The sequence below is a fragment of the Dama dama genome, chromosome 16, assembly GCF_033118175.1.
Source record: "Dama dama isolate Ldn47 chromosome 16, ASM3311817v1, whole genome shotgun sequence".
NCBI lineage: Eukaryota > Metazoa > Chordata > Mammalia > Artiodactyla > Cervidae > Dama > Dama dama.
In genome coordinates, this window is record NC_083696.1 from 41,459,507 (window position 1) to 41,474,970 (window position 15,464).

Genomic DNA, 15,464 nt, shown 5'->3' on the forward strand with positions numbered 1-15,464 from the left:
AGAAAGCAGTTGGGTGTGAGGCGGTGGCAGGTGACATGCTGGTTTTCTCAGAAAGAGACAGGGGAATAAGAGATAGGCGAAAATCTCGGGGCCCGTTTCTACGAAGCAGGGCCAGGAAAGAAACAGTCTGAGATGGAAGGAAGAAAGGACGGTCTAGGGCGGGCAGGGGAGGAAAGAGCTTCCAGGACAGGTAGTCCTTCCAAGTGTCCAGGGCAGTGAGACTGGGGCTGGATGGCTGGGAAGTCACAGCCAGGGGAGTCAGAGGGACTGAACAGAGAGACGTTAGTTAGAAGCCAGCTCGGAGGGCTGACGCCTGAGAGGATCTCTGCCCTGGCTTCCTGCCTCAGCTGCCCTCTTGCCTCAGCTGGCTGGTGGAGAACAGGACAGAAAGGGTGAGATCAATAGGTAGGCTATTCTTGGCCAGAGTTCTTGGGCATCCTAAACAGAGCACAGGATTTGAGGCGAGCTGCCACCGCCCCCCTCCTGCCACACCCTCCCTGAAGCGGATGTGTTCAGCTTACCCTGAGTGTCTTCCCCGACCCTGTCCATTCCCAGCCCTCACGCGGGAGACTTAGGGCGCCCAGAAGCAACCAGAGCTGCTGCAGCCATCGCAGGTCTGCGGGAATTCTCCTTCAAATTCCTGCCACAGTCATAGATACTTTCAATCCCACCTCTGCACTGCCCGACGCCCCCACACCAGGTCCCAGTATTAGAGACCCATCCCTTCGCTTTCTTCCTTTCAGCATCTCGGAAATCACCCAGGTGGGAGGGAATGAGCTGAACACACTCTTTTTTTCTCTGCACTCGCCTTACACAAATCTCCCCAGAGCATGAAGAGGCACCCCGGGTGCGGAGCCTGCACTCCGCAGGGGCACGGAAAGGTGGGCTGAGATGGCTCCGGGGGCCCAGCCAGAGGGCCCCGCCGGGACCCGTGACCACGAGTGGGGGGAGACCTGCCAGGCTCGGGGTGGGGGTGGGACCAGGGCACTGTCTGAGGTGGCGCGGGCCTCCCCAGCTGCCTTCCTCTCTCACCCTTCCCTGTTCCCTGTCCCTCCCCGCCAGGTCTCGCCACCTCAAAAAGCAAGAAAGGAAACAGTGAGGGCTTTCTGGAGCCAGCCCCCAGAGGCCTGTCTGAGCTGGGGAGGTCACAGAGAGGGAGGGAGGGGCCGGAGAAAGGCAGAGAAGAAAGGGGAGGCAAGACAAAGGGCCCCGTGCACCTTTGAAGCTCTCTCTAACCCCAGCCTGGGAGGGGTGGGGGTGGGCCTGGGAGCCCGGCTGGGGGGAAATGGTCCAGAGTTTTAAAGAATGTCTCAAATTCCTGCGGAAATCAGAGGGATTGTAAGAACTCCCCCTCCCCAGCACACCTCCTTCTCAGCCCCCTCCCTCAGCCCCCCAAGTCCAGTCTTCCACACCTGGGGCCCCAACCCTTTGTCCTCAGGTAATTGCGGGGCGTTGCCCCTTCCTTGAAAATCCCATTGAACTCGCCTGTTATGTGCAGTAGTTCCAGACCACCCTCCCTACTCCCCCCCCCCCGCGAAGAAAACGACTTCTACCCGTTTCCCGCAGTGTCCGCCAGGATTAAGACTCTTTGTGATTGGGGGGGGGGGGAGAGGAAAAAGCAACCTAGTGAAAAGCAATTATGGCAAGCTGGAGGGAGAATGGGTTGGGGACCTCCCTCTTGGCTATGGCCGTCTAAATTCCCCAGGAGTTGGGGGTGTCAGCCTGGTCTCCAGTCCTCACCCAGGAGAGGTGACTGATCCCCCCACCCCAGTCCACTTGGACCACACTCCACTCACCTCCCCTTTTGACTAAACCAGCCCCCACCCTCCGCACTTGCCATTCTTTCCTTATTTTTAGGCCACTGTTGGGAGAAGAGGGGAAAAAGGGATGTCTTTCATTCTTCTCTCTCCAAAATCCACACCCCCCTCTCCCCTTAACATCTGCGCAGAAAGGGAAGGGAAATTGAGGCTGGGCGGGTCCATCCGCAGAAGAGAGGGCTCAGGGAAGTGTCCCGAGAGAAAAGCAGAGAAGGGGCCATTGCTAGGAAGGGCCTCCCCCCTTGACAAGATTAAAAGCCGTGGCAAAAGAGGAAAGGGGCGGGTTTTATGGCCTCTTAGTTCCACTCCCCAAACGCACACCTGGAGGCGCCTGGAAAGCCCACCAGAGGAGCTCGGGGCCGGGAGGAAGGCGGGGGAAGATCGCCCCTGCCGCCCGGCGCAGCCGCCTTCTCCCGCCGCAGCCTCTAAGCGCGTTTCCCCCAGGTGTGCCCCCGCCCCGCCCCCGCGGGGACCCGGGCGCTCGGGCCGGGGGCTCGCCCGGCCTCCCCTTCTGCCCCTCCGCACTCCTCCCCCACCCGACCTCCTCACCGGAAAAAAGCAATCTGGCTCCCGGCGAGGAGGCAGCGGCCTCGGCCTCGGCGGCTCCGGCCGGCCCCAGGATTGGGGTTTCTGCGCCCCAGCAGGTCGCACGGGACGCGCGGTGCCAGCCTGGAAACCCGAGCCCGCGGAGGAGGGGCGCGTCGTGGGCCGCCAGCCTCCCGCGGGGTGGAGGTGCGGTGCCTGCCGGACCATCCCTCGCTCCCGGCTGCCCCTGTCCGTGTCCCCTGCCCCCGCGGGGACGTGGCGGGGCCCAGCCCGGCCTCCACCTGTCGCCCCACGCCCGGGCCTGTGCGCTCGCCTCCTCTCCTGTCGGAGAGGAGTTTGTCCCAGTTTGTCCCCAGTTCAGTTTTGCAGTTCCCCCGCCCCCCTTCAGATAACCTGTTTGCAAGAAAAATGGTTTTATTCCGGGGCTGGGAGTTGAGGGATGGGGGTGCAGGCCTGGGTAGTGGAATGTGAAGAATGGCCAGCCCTCTTTTTTTTTTTTTTTTCTCTCCCTCTTTTTTTTTTTTCTTTTCTGAAACCAAAACAAAAGTCCCTTCCTACCGTCTGGCCAGGAGGAATTCGGAGGCTGGGGGCAGACTGAGGGAGCCGCGGGGAGGAGAATTTGAGGAGCCTTGGATCCGCTGACTTTCCCATTCGGTTCAGGGAGCCTGACTTTTCTACCTTCCTTCCCAGGGGCCCGCCCACCCTCAGGGGAGACTCTAGCGTGGGGCCCCGGGGAGCCGCCCTAGTTAGCGGCAGTCCTGCCCCTTTCCAGCGGGGGTGGGGTTGGGGTGTGTGGCTGGGATGCCGCATCCCCCTTGGGGGCCCTGGCTCCCCGGCCCCCACACCCAGCCCAGTCTTTGGATTAGGAAGGGAGGGGATGGGAAAGCCGGAGAGGGAGGGGCGGCCCCCGGGTCCCCGACTACGTCAGGGGCTGCGGCCTCCGCGTGCGCTTGGTCCGGCGGGTGGGCGCCGAGCCCACGAACTCGAACTGCTTCTGCCTCTCGGCGTGGTTGGGGAAAGGCAGCTGGCCCTGGTAGAGGCGCTTGATGAAGTGAGCTTCTCGCTGGTTCTGGCGGCTGCGGGAGGCCTGACGGGGCCGGCCCTGCCGTGTGAAGGCCATGAACCAGCCCTCGTGCCGGGCATTCTGGAAGGCCGTGTAATTGTTCTCCAGCACGATCTCGGTGAACACGCAGTCTTTGCTCTTCCCGCTGGGCTGCCGAGGGGAGGAAGGAGAGAAGGGGAGTTTGTCTGCCCACCCTGGCCGGCGTGTTTGCCTAATGGGCTGATGTTATAGGACCAAGGAGGGACCAGGGAGACTGGGTGCCCGAGAATGTCTGCCTGGTGAGGTGGGCACCCTTGATGGAGAGGCAAAGGTGGACAGAGGAACTGAAGTCGGATCTGAACTTAAATACAACCCTGCCCTTTAAGTTGTACACCTTGAGCAAGGGCTGCCGCCAGACTGAGCCTTGGCTCATCCAATCGGGTGTAATGATCACGGTAACTACGCAGTTCAGTGCATACCCCGGGGCACTCATAAAGCAGAACGGTCCTTGATCTGGGTGAATGGTGTTGCTGGGTGGAGGGAGGGTAAGCAACAGTGTGATGGAAAGAAGGGGTAAACGTATGTAGAATACCAGCTATGTCAAGAACCAGGCACCCACCCATCTGGCTCTGTAGATGATCTTGACACTATGCCCATTTTATAGATGAGAAGACTAAGACTGACAAAAATAAGCAAATATTTGAGAACAGCCAGAGTCAGCATGCAGGATGGGCTGATGCAAAAGGAAATGGATTCTCCCTGCACAGCTCTGGACCCACCGTTGCAGAGAGTGTGACTAGCAGTTACACAAGTAGGTGGTTAGTATGAATCTTGCCACTTGGAGCCTGTGGACTCCACTTACCTTGGGCAGGGGTTAAGAGGGGAACTTCTGGCCTTCTCAACACTGATCAGGCCTTAGCCCTTAACACGAGGGCTGGCACGTGATGTAGGTGCTAAAATTCTTCCTCACTATACTGAGAAATTACCCCATAAACCAGAGCCAAGGATCCTTATGGGTCAGCCAGTGTTCTCAGAGGGCTTCTAGACCCACAGGGCCTAGAGGGATCAGAGGGAGGCTGAATGGTGTGGTGAGCGCAGAAGTCACAGTCCTGGGTGGGGCCCGGCAGAGGGTGGCGGGATGCTGCGGGACCCCGCCTGCCCTCACCCCAGAAGGCAGATTCATTTGTTCCTCCCTGTCCCCCAGGCCTCACCTTTCCGATGAGCTTGCCCCGCTTATTCATACAGATGTATTTCTCACTCTCAGCCCCCTTGATGCGCACCCGGCTTCCGAACGTGTCAGTCTCCACTATGAGCTTGGCTGTGGGGAGGGAGAGAAACCTCCGTCCATTGGGGCTGCCGGCCCAGGGCTGTAGCAGGGGGCCTGACGTTTGAATTTGGGAGGGGGTGAGGGGCATGGGGGGGGTGCCCTTGGACCAGGCGAGGCCAGACAGGGGTGTGGGTGGCCTCCCATGAGGGCTGGGTCTCACCAAACTTGTTGCCGTCCTCAGCGGTGGCGGAGATGCGACGCCCGGTGACCTGCACGTGCTTGCCACTGGTCCGGCTGTAGAGCTGGTACTCACGGATCTGCCGCCGGCTCAGCTGGTCAGTCATGGCACCCTGGTCCCTCACGTACTGGTTAAAATTAGGAGACGGGTGATTCTCCCCCTTTGCGGTTACCAAGGGAAAAATAGTGTCAATTTGCTTTGGGAGACACCACCGCAGGCCCATCCGGGGGAGGGGTGCGGAGGTGAGTGTGGTAGGGGCAGGTCATTTGCCCTGTGAAGTAGAGGTGTGGGGTGCAGGGGGCACTTGGCTGTGACCTTCCCAGGCCAGTGTGTGAGTCAGTCATCATGACCTCTTGGCTCCTCAGTCTGCCCTGGAGCAGAGGACTGGAGGCTGCCGAGGCTCAGGCTCGATACAGTTCAGGTCTGGAATCATGACCCTGGGAGCTGGAAGGAAGCTTCAAGCTGGTGTTATATGATCTCCATGATCTAGGGAGGAGGTGCATGGGGCCACACAGATAGTTAGTGACAGACCCCTGCCCTGCCTTTAGGATGGGAGCTTGTCCCTTCTCCAAAATGCCAAGGGCTTGGTTCTGTTAGCCAGGGTGACCAGATGTCTCTCCAGTCCTCCGCACAGGCCATGCCCAGTACATGCACACACATAAATGTGTGCACAGTCACACAAATGTACGTGCACACACAGCAGCTGGCCTGTGGACCATTGTGGGGGCACTAAAACTCCTCTGTAGCTCCTGCAGGGCCCCTGGAAGCATTTCTTTACACTTCTTTACAGTGCTAACCAAGAACTCCTGAGCTCCTGCCCATCTCCCCTGCCACTCCCCCTGGGTGCTCAGGGCCCTAGAAGCCATTGCCCCATCCAGCATTCCTCCTTGCTCTAGGGTTGAGAGGCCTCCTTCATGGAAGAAGGTGGAGAGGTACTATCAGTGGGGGCCCAGGGACTGTTCTGGGAGGCCGCCTGCCCACGCCACAATGTAACAGAGGCTCGTGGCCAGTTGGGGGTGAGGCTGCCTCCCGCTGCTTCCCCAGTGGGGAGAGGGGCCATTGCCACCATGCATTGTGGTCCATACAAAGCCAGGACAAGTGCCGTCTCCAGCATGGTCTCTCTTTATCCTTCTGCAGACCGCTTCCTGCCTGCTCACTCTCCGGCAGGGTGCACCCCTGGATGACATTTCCCAGCTGCTGGAGACAGTTCCGGCTCTAGCTCTAAAATGTTTCTCCACCTGGATCCTGCTGGCCTGTGCTGGGACCGCCTTTCCATGCCCCAGATCCCTGAATCTACCTTGATCCCAGCTCAATCGCAACCATCTGGACGGAGCTAGACCCCCCAGCCCCAGCATCTGTGAGGGGCCTCTGTCTCCTGGAGGGCGGGGTGGGAAGGACCAGCTTGGAGGGAGGGGGTGGGGAAGGAGCAGCTCTAGGCTGACAGCGGAACCTGTGCAGGGATAACCCTTCATGTGTGTCTGTCACTGCCTAGGGCGGACCCCAGTTCCCCACAGCCCGGGAGTGTTGCCACGACCCCAGCCCGTGGGAGCAGTTCTGCCCATCCCACTTCTCCACGGCCCTGAGAAAACCTGAGGCCAGCATTTGGGGTGGGGGACCTGCCTCCGTGCCAGGGGGAGGAGGTCCGGCCCGTCCCCCGCCCCAGCCTCCTGGCCCAGGTTCAGACCCTCCGCCCCTCTTGGCGGGCAGCCTCCTCCTGTCTGTCTGTTCCAGGTCAGGAGCAGAGAGGGGGCCCCCTCCCCAAAACCCCCTCCTCTCCCCATCCCCCCTCTAGCCCTGCACAAAAGCAGCCCCACGCCCCCCCACAGCCCACAGCCCACAAGTCGCTCTCCCCGCGGGACCTGGCCTGTCCCTTTCATGTTTCCGCTGCGGGGTGGGGGTGTGGGGGACCTCCCCTTCCCCTGTTGCAGACAGCTGCTTGTCAGACGGCTCCTCAAGCATGGCTGTGGTCCGGCCTGCTGGCCCCCCCACCAAGGGGGCGAGGGGGCACTTCAAGGGGGAAAGGACAGCTTTGCCACCTTCCCGGAGTCCTGAATGGGGCCTCAGCCAGGCCATAAACGCCTTGGCCAGCCGCACCATTGTGCTAATTCCCCCTCCTGAACAGGTTGGGCCCACCCCCAGCCCCCTCCTGGCCGAGCTGGGGGCTTTCTTCTTGCTCTCCCTGGATGTGTGAAGCAAAAGGCCTGGAACGAAGGCTAGAGCAAAAGGGGGAAGGAAAAGGGGGGGTGTCTCTCTCTCTCCCACCCCCCCACCGCTTCAAAGGCAGCCCCTTTCCCTTGCTCAGAGAAAAGGCATTTACCTTCAAAAAAAGTCCCCACTGGCTATGAAGAGAAGCCGGCCTCTGGCCTGGGAAAGCCAAGCGATGTCTCCCCAGAGCGGTTCTGGACCAGTGCATTTTAATAGCTGCACTTTTATGGAGGATCACAAAAAGGGACCGAGCCTCGCACGGGGGGCTGTGGCTGGGGGGAGGCTGACTTGGGGTTGGGGGTGTGGAGAAGCAAACCCTTGAGTCTTGTCCCATACAAACCTCTGGGCTTGACCTCATTGCCCTATAGGTAAGGAATCGTCCGCCCTGGCTGGGCATTCTGAGTGCCAACAAGATGCCCCCCAGGACTATGACTGGCAGGACATCTGTGTTGGTGGGGTGGGGTGCGTGGCACACACAGGTGGTTTTGCATGGAAACCTGTCCTTTCTCAAGAACTTGCAAGTATTGATACAAGCCTCACCTGAGCCATCCCCTCCGCCCTCTTCCGACCACTCCCGGGCTCCATCCCTCAGGCTCGGCTGCCCCTGTGCGTTTAGCCTTGGGGGGAACCCAGTGTGGAGGGATGGAGGGAGCGGGAGAGACCCCAGGGGAACTGGGCTGAAATGAAAACATCTATCAATCCCCAAATCTCCTACCCCCTGCCATCCCAGCCCCCCAAACCTCAGAGTCTTCTGCACCGGAGAAGAGGCCAGGATATGCCTCTGTCCACCAAAAGGAGACTGCACCCCAACCCCCGCATTGGTAGGGTGAGAGAGACGGGGAGAAGCTAGGTGGGGGGGATGCCCACCTACCTGAGTTTGACAGCAGAGAATCAGCAGCTGCAGGCACCTGTGTGGGAGACAAGGTGGACCTGGTTGTGGGTGCCAAAACAGCCAGCCCAAGGGTGCCCCAGGTGCCCACCCCGTGGTCCTTGTGGCAGTCCCAGGACCATCAAGTCTGCCCCGGAGGCTGGAAATGGCAACAAGACAGCGGGGTCGGGGTCCGAGAGCAGCGCACTTACAGTGTGAGGTTGGGCAGCAAGCGGGTGGCTCCCATTGCCGGAGAGGTTTCTTGGGGCCGTTTGCCCTCCTGCTCCCAAAGTCAGGAGCAGATGTGGGCAGTCCCCAGGGGCAGAGTCCCAGAGAAGCCAAGGTCTCTTCGAGCCACAGGTTTTCAGTGGAGAAGAGGAGAGAGAGGGGAGGAGGAGAGAGGGGCGGAGGGGGAGGGGGAGGAGGGTATAATTGGGAGACTGAGGTGTGAGGAGTCCACCTTCCCGGCCAGTGAGACTGCAAAGCAGCCACTGGCGGGCCGCTGCCAGCCTCTGGCGGGGCTGCCCAAGCGCAGAGGATGGAGCTGCTGGGGGCTCCTGGATCAGGAGACAGGCTCCTGCGTTGTTCCAGACCCTCAAGGACCTCAACGGCAGGGTCCTTCCTCCTCTCTCCTCCTCCTGGCCCACCTCCCCAAGGGTGAGCCGCAGGTATCAATCAGTCCAGGCCTGGGGTCGCTGATTCTGGCTCTCCGGGTGGAAATTACCAGGAGCAGCCTTAAAAGGAGGAACCTCCCTCCAGGGGGCAGGAGGTGGGCTTGGCTAGGCGCTTCCACTGCCTCTGTCACCCCTTGCTCCCCCTATCTGCTGTCTGGCCACAGGGAAGGAGGGGTTAAGGCTCTCCCTCCTGACTAGCAGCAAATAGGGGTGCTCCAGCTTGGGAGCCAGGGGCAGGGAGACCACGCAGCTGGGGCTCTGGGTGGATCCACTGGAGTAGAGCAGGCATCAGCCGCTTGCCTCTGGGTCTCCGAGGTTTCCTCTGAGAGATGGGCAGAGTGATGCCTCGGGATGTTGGAGGACCCAATGAGATAGTCATGCTTAAGCAGAAGCCAGAGATACATCTTCTGGGCCCCACTTGGCATCCCCCCCAGGCCGGCAGCCATCTCTAGTGCCTCTGGGAGCTGAGAGGAGCCTGGGGCCTCCTGCTCCCATCCCCCAGCAGCTGTCTGGGATAAAGTGCCCAGCAACCTCCCAGTGGCCCCACACTGCCCAGTACCATGCCCGGTATCACCCCATTCTGCAGGTGAGAAAACTGAGGCACATCGATAGGTCGTTTGTTCAGGATCACCCAGCTAGTCCCTGGTAGCTCAGATGGTGAACAATCTGCCTGCTCTGCAGGAGACCCATGTTCAATCCCTGGGTTGGGAAGATCCCCTGAAGAAGGAAATGGCAACTCACTCCAGTATTTTTGCTTGGGAAATCCCATGGATAGAGGAGCTCAGTGGGCTACAGTCCATGGGGTCTCAGAGTCAGACATGACTGAACAACTAACACACATCCACAGACCCATCTAGCAAATGACGTGGTCAGGTTTCCAAAGTCCCGGCTCTTTCTCTTCCACATGCATTCTTTCTACGGTATCCCCGCCCTCCCGGCCCAGCACAGCTCCCATTCAAGATGCCCCAATATCCCCCGTCCCAGGAGCTGACGAGCAGGGACTCTACACCATGGTTCCTTCCCTGCAGAAGGTGGCTGATGGTGACTGTGGGAGGGGGCTAGTGCTTAGGGGGCATCTCTGGGGGACGCTCACACTTCAGCTGTAGGCTCCCTGGAGGTCACAGTGCCCCCAGGTTGGGAAGAGAAGGGGAAGTGCTGGCTGGGGATTTATTTACCTAAAGAGATGAGGCAGAGGGAGAAACTCTCACCTTCAGGCCTCCTTCTCACCTCCTGAGCTGGAACAATCCACAAAGTTGTCTGCCACCCCTCCCCACCCACTGACAAGCAGGGACACCTCGGGTCCAACTCCCTGCTCACTCCCGGCTCCACCCCAGGCGCCCCGCTGCAGGCTCCAGGGTGAGCTGAGCCTGAGCCGGCCTGGGGGATGCAGCGTTGCCCCCGGCCCTGACCTTTGTAACATGTGCCCGGGTTGGAAGCAGTCAGCATGCATGCTTGCCTGCTCGGTCCAACTCCTTCCAACCACATGGACTGTAGCCCACCCAGCTCCTCGGTCCCTGAGATTTTCCAGGCTGGAGAGGGTTACTGGAGGGGGTTGCCATTTCCTCCTCCAGGGGAGCTTCCCCGACCCAGGGACCGAATCCATGTCTCTTGTGTCTCCTGCAATTGGGAGGCGGGCTCTTTACCACTTGTGCCACCTGGGAAGCCCCGGAAGCAATCAGAAAGAATGTCAAAACTGGAAGGGACCTTAAGAGATTCTTCATCTGGTCCCGCCTCCTCATTCACCAGCAAGGTCCAGAGAGGGTCTCACAGCTAGTTAGCAGCGCAGTTGGGACCAAGGTACCGAAGGTCCCCCTGGTTATTTCCACTTTCCACACTGGCAGCATCACCGGGGGCCCCACTGAAGCTCTGCCTCTTCCATGGCAACCTCCTGATTCTAACTCTCCACTGATTGGTGCCGGCTCCCTCTTCGGAAGCCATGCCCTCATCCTCACCTGCTCTTACTCCCTGGAAGAGTATTAAGAGCTACCTTCTTCTGACCTCAGTCCCCAGGACTCACAGGTAAGAGCAGAGAGGCTTAAGCCTGGGGTCTGGGGTGGTGGGGTAAGCTTGGGGAATGGAAGGCAGTGAGGAGAGGCAGGTGTGAGGAGTTCCATCCAGGTCCAAGGTCTCTGAGCCAGAGAGCCTGGTTCCTGTCAGTGGGGGAAGGGCCTGCTCTAACTGGCCAGCCCCCAGCCCAGCCTGGGTCTCCCTGGTAACAAATGCCCGCTGTCAAGCTTGGCCTTGGGGCTCAGCCAGGGGGCTGGTGCCAGGGACTCTGGGGCACTGCTGGGCAGCCTGTTTGTGCTCTTCGCCCCTTCCTGTTCTGCACCTGCAGGCCTGGCTTCTGACTCTGCTCTTTACTCCGTGGGAACCCTAGTGATGGACCCCAAGTGAGGAGTGTTCCAGGCCCGGCCTCTGAATTTTATCCCTCTTCCCTGGCCCAGGTCCTTCCAGGCTGTGGACCTGTGGCAAGTTCCTTCACCCCTCTGGTCTCAGCTTCCTAAGTTTTCAAAAGGTAATGGCCACAAGCGATGATGTCAAAACTACCATCCATCACATCAGCTAAGAGGAAGGGCACTTCCTGAAAAGTGTCAAGTGCTACAAGAATGAGGGAGAGAGAGGCAGAGACCCTCTTATGTAGTCCAGCCTCAGTTTACCTAAACTTTGACTTTCTCCCCTGATGCGAGGGAGCTGGGAGGGGGCAGAAGGGTGGAGTTCATTAACATTTATGGGGGTGGCAGGAGGTGCTAAGGGGAGTGAGGAGTAGCCTGGGCCCTGGTGGTTAATCCCATTCCCTAGTGCCAAGTTCAACACCCCCCCAGCGGGGACGTCTCACGCCTGCCTCTGGCAGCCCAGCTTGTGCAGACAGACGGCCACCTGCAGGCCTGCCACTTGTCACCACCTGCTCGACCTCAGCCCACCCCTTTCCTGTTGACAAACAGAAGAGCTTGGGCTGGGGAAGGGTGACGGGCAAAGGCCTCTGCAGCAACGCAGATCCCCCATCTTTGCTGTTTGACCCCCCCCCACCAGCCAGCACGTGGAAATCGAACATCAGCAGTCTAGCTGTTGACTGTCTGTGGCTGAGTCAGAGGAAAGAACATCAGGGGCGCTTGCCTGAGGCTGGAGCAGGGGAACATGGGCTTTGCTGTCACTGGGCTCCGGAGCTGCCCGTCCTGGGCGCCAGTTACACACGGACTCAACTCTCACCCCTGCTCTCAGTTTGAGACCTCTGTGCCCTCCGGCTTTCGTGTCTGCCTCTCACCCACAGGGTGGTTAAAAACAGGGCCCTGGGGTCAGACTACCTGAGCCAGAATCCTGGCTGTGTGACTTTGGGGCAAGTTGTTTAACCTCTCTGTACCTCACTTTCCACATCTGGGAAATGGGGCTAATAATACCCTCCTCTGGGCAGAGTCATGAGGATTAAAGGCGTGAGCCCTCGGAAGGCGTTCAGAGCAGTGCCCAGCTAACGGTGTCGTGACCACAATCATACCTTCTTTCTGTCTGTATCTCTGTGCCTGTTCCGCCTCGGGCCCTTTGCACCCTCTGCTCCTGGGAATGTCCTTCTGCCAGCTCCACACGCAGCCATCATCCCTTTCCTGTCCATGGTCTCCTCTGAGGCACCTTCTCAGATCTAACGAAACAGCCCACCCCACCATGGAAATTAGCCTGCTTTACTTCCTCCACAGCGCTCGATGCTCATTGAAATTATGCTGTTGCCTTTGTTTCCACTAGACTCTAGGCCACTTGAAGGAATTTGTCTTGCCCGCCCTATATCTTGGTGGCATGAGGCCACAGTCAATGCCAGCTGCTTACTTGAGGCCAGACCTGATGTCTCTTGTCACTCTGGGTGACTGAGGTCAGTACCATGTTCTCCCTTGTTAGAAGGCAGGACAAAACTCACATCTGCCTCATGGGGTGTAGAAAGCAGAAGCAAGGACACCAGCCCTGGACTTCACTGGTGGTACAGTGAACTGCCAACGCAGGGGACATGGGTTTGATTCCTGGTCCAGGAAGATCCCACATGCTGCAGAGCAACTAAGCCCATGTGTCACAACGACTGAGCCTGTGCTCTCGGGCCGGTGACCCGCAACTACTGAGGCGTACATGCCTCAGAGCCCGTGCTCTGCAACAAGGAAAGCCACTTCAGTGAGAAGCCTGAGCAGGGCAACTAGAGAGGAACCTCCACTGGCTGCAACCAGAGAAAAGTCCATATAGCAATGAAGACCCACATGGCACAGCCAAAAGAAAAAAAAAAGAACGCCAGCCCTGCCCACCTCTACCTCTTTCTGGCATTGAGAGACGCTGGACAGGGAGACTGAAGCCTGCCCTTCTGATGCAGGTGTTCAGACAGCTCCAGCCTCCTGGGACCCATACTCGGGGGTCCTAGGGAGGGAGGGCAGGGCCAGTTCCCCATTGGTCCACTTCAGCCTGGCCATGGGGTGCTGATTAGAGGCAGGGAGAAGCTCAGAGAGGTTGTGCAGGTAGACCCCGATGGGACAGCCACCTGCATGTCACCATGGTTGAACCTGGCTTCAACGTGGCTCTGCAGGCTGCTGGGAGCAGAAGCCCAGCGCCAGGCAATGAGTCATTCACCCCCCTTCCAATCCTGTTGGCCCCAAGCCAGCAATTTACTGAGCCCTGTTCTTGTGGCTCTGGCTGCGGCCCTCAGAGAATTCTAGCCTGGGAGTTGAAAGTGTTCACTGCCCACCTTCTGGGAGAGACCTTCCATAGGCTTCAGCAAGCCTGCCTGTCTCCCCACTTGGGAGGTTCCCTTGAAGGTACAGACTGACACAGACCTTCACCCTGTGAGCAGCTCCCCCCAGACAGGATGCAGACCTAGGAGAGCAGGTCTAGGCTGGGCCCTTCCTGGTGGGGGTGGTGGGCAGCTATCACCCCTCAGTTGTGTATCTTGGACAGACAGGCCCTGCCAGAAGGGAGTGTGGACGCAGGAAGACCCACCCCAGCTCCAGCTCCCTCTCCCAAAGCTAGGGAAGGGGCTGAGACACTTGGTTCTTCCCCCCAAAGCTGGGGATGGGGGTGATGCCAGGGAAAGAGAGGAAGGTAGAGAGCAGAACACGGCTGGGGTGGGCATGCCCGGGGGTGCTGGCACACGGCCTCCCTCTGCTGGACATGTGGGCTCATTGCAGCTGGCTAGGACAGGGGGACACGCAGAAACAAGGTCCTAGCAAAGCAACCTTTATTGTGACTGAGTCAGGGCTCTTCCTGCAGCAACTAGGGTGAGAGGCTCTTGGGCTGGGCCCCATCGTGTCCGTCACACTCAGACTCAGCACGGTGGTCTCACGGGTTCCCCCTCGGTCACTGCAGCCAGGCGCTCCCGGCTCCTCATCTCTTTTTAACGTCCTGGCTTTTTAGGTCTGGGTGTGGATTTGGCATATGAGAGAACGGGGGCTCCAGTGTCCCACCCCCTCCCCATCCTAGCGCCTTCCCAGAGACCACCCCACTTCCCCAGGGGGACAGCCTCTTAGCAGTACTCACTTTCCAGCAGGGCTCCCTTTAAGGTGGTGTCTGGAATGGGGTGGGGTTGGACAAGGAGTGGGAAAAGGGATTAGAGACTCAGCTCCACGCCAATAGCCCCAGGCCCTCGTACTAGATCCCAGGCTGCAGAGCTGAGCCCTGGACACTTCCAGGAAGCAGGGACTGTGATTCACCGCCTGTCACCTGCCAGGGACCAACTCTCTGTTTTTTTTTTTTTTTTAATTAAAAAATTATTTTTCGGCTGTACCGCAAAGCATGCAGGATCTTAGCTGCCCAGCCAGGGATCAAACCTGTGCTCCCTGCAGTGGAAGAACAGAGTCTTAACCACTGGACCACTGGTGGAAGTTCCTGACTCTTTTCAAAAGAAGGTTTTTTTTTTCTCTTAAACTTCTATCTGCTTTATTTGTGTATAAGGCACAAATACTTCTTTCTCATCATAAAAGATGTTAACCACTCTGCACAAAATATAGCGGAGACGAGAATAAACTACCTGTAATTTTCTTTACCTCCTACCAATATTAACATTTTGTTTCCCTTCAGAACTTTTTTGTTTATCCTGAAAACATGTGAAATAAAATGAAAATAATATCCTGTTCTTTGAATTTCATAAACACTTTTCAGATTGCTATATTCTTCATGGGCATTATGTTGCATTCCATTGAGAAGACGTGACAGTTTAAGCAATTGTTATATGGATGGATGTTAGAATGCTTCCATTTTATACTATTATTAGAATAATGAAGTGATAAGTTTCTTAGTGCATATGTTTAGTTGCTAAGTCGTGTTGGACTCTTTTTGACCCCATAGACTGTAGACTTCTAGACTCCTCTGTCCATGGGATTTCCCAGGCAAGAATACTGGAGTGGGTTGCTATTTCCTTCTTCAGGGGATCTTCTCGACCCAAGGATTAAACTCACATCTCCTGCATTGGCATGCAAAGCCACCTGGGAATAATTTCCCCCATATTTCAGATGGGGTTCTTTGGAATGAACTGCCGCAAGTGGAATGAAATCAAGACAGGAAGAACTGCTTAACCTTTTTCAGAAAGGCTCTGCCAGCCAACAGCAGCAGCCCACTGTGTCCCCGCACACGCGTATCCCCGCACACCATGTACCTGCACACACATGTCCCCACACACCACACACCTACACACGTGTGTCCCCGCACACACATGTCCCACCCACCACACACCTGCACACGTGTGTCCCCACCCACCACACACCTGCACACACGTGAGGCATTCTCTTTCAAGCACTATGTATCTCGTTTAAAGAGATGCTAATCGTTGGCTAATTTAATAGATGGAAAGAG

The 15,464-nt window shown here is 58.1% G+C and overlaps 1 protein-coding gene across 1 annotated transcript; it reads right to left on the reverse strand.

Moving 5' to 3' along the window:
* Positions 1 to 3,282: 3,282 nt before the first annotated feature.
* On the reverse strand, positions 3,283 to 8,230 carry FGF17 (fibroblast growth factor 17). The gene is made up of 5 exons (XM_061164065.1): positions 8,196 to 8,230; positions 7,987 to 8,023; positions 4,893 to 5,037; positions 4,617 to 4,723; positions 3,283 to 3,576 (listed from the first exon to the last, which is right to left on the reverse strand). Exons 1-5 carry the CDS (start codon positions 8,228 to 8,230, stop codon positions 3,283 to 3,285), a joined length of 618 nt encoding a protein of 205 aa, XP_061020048.1.
* Between the last annotated feature and the right edge of the window lie 7,234 nt (positions 8,231 to 15,464).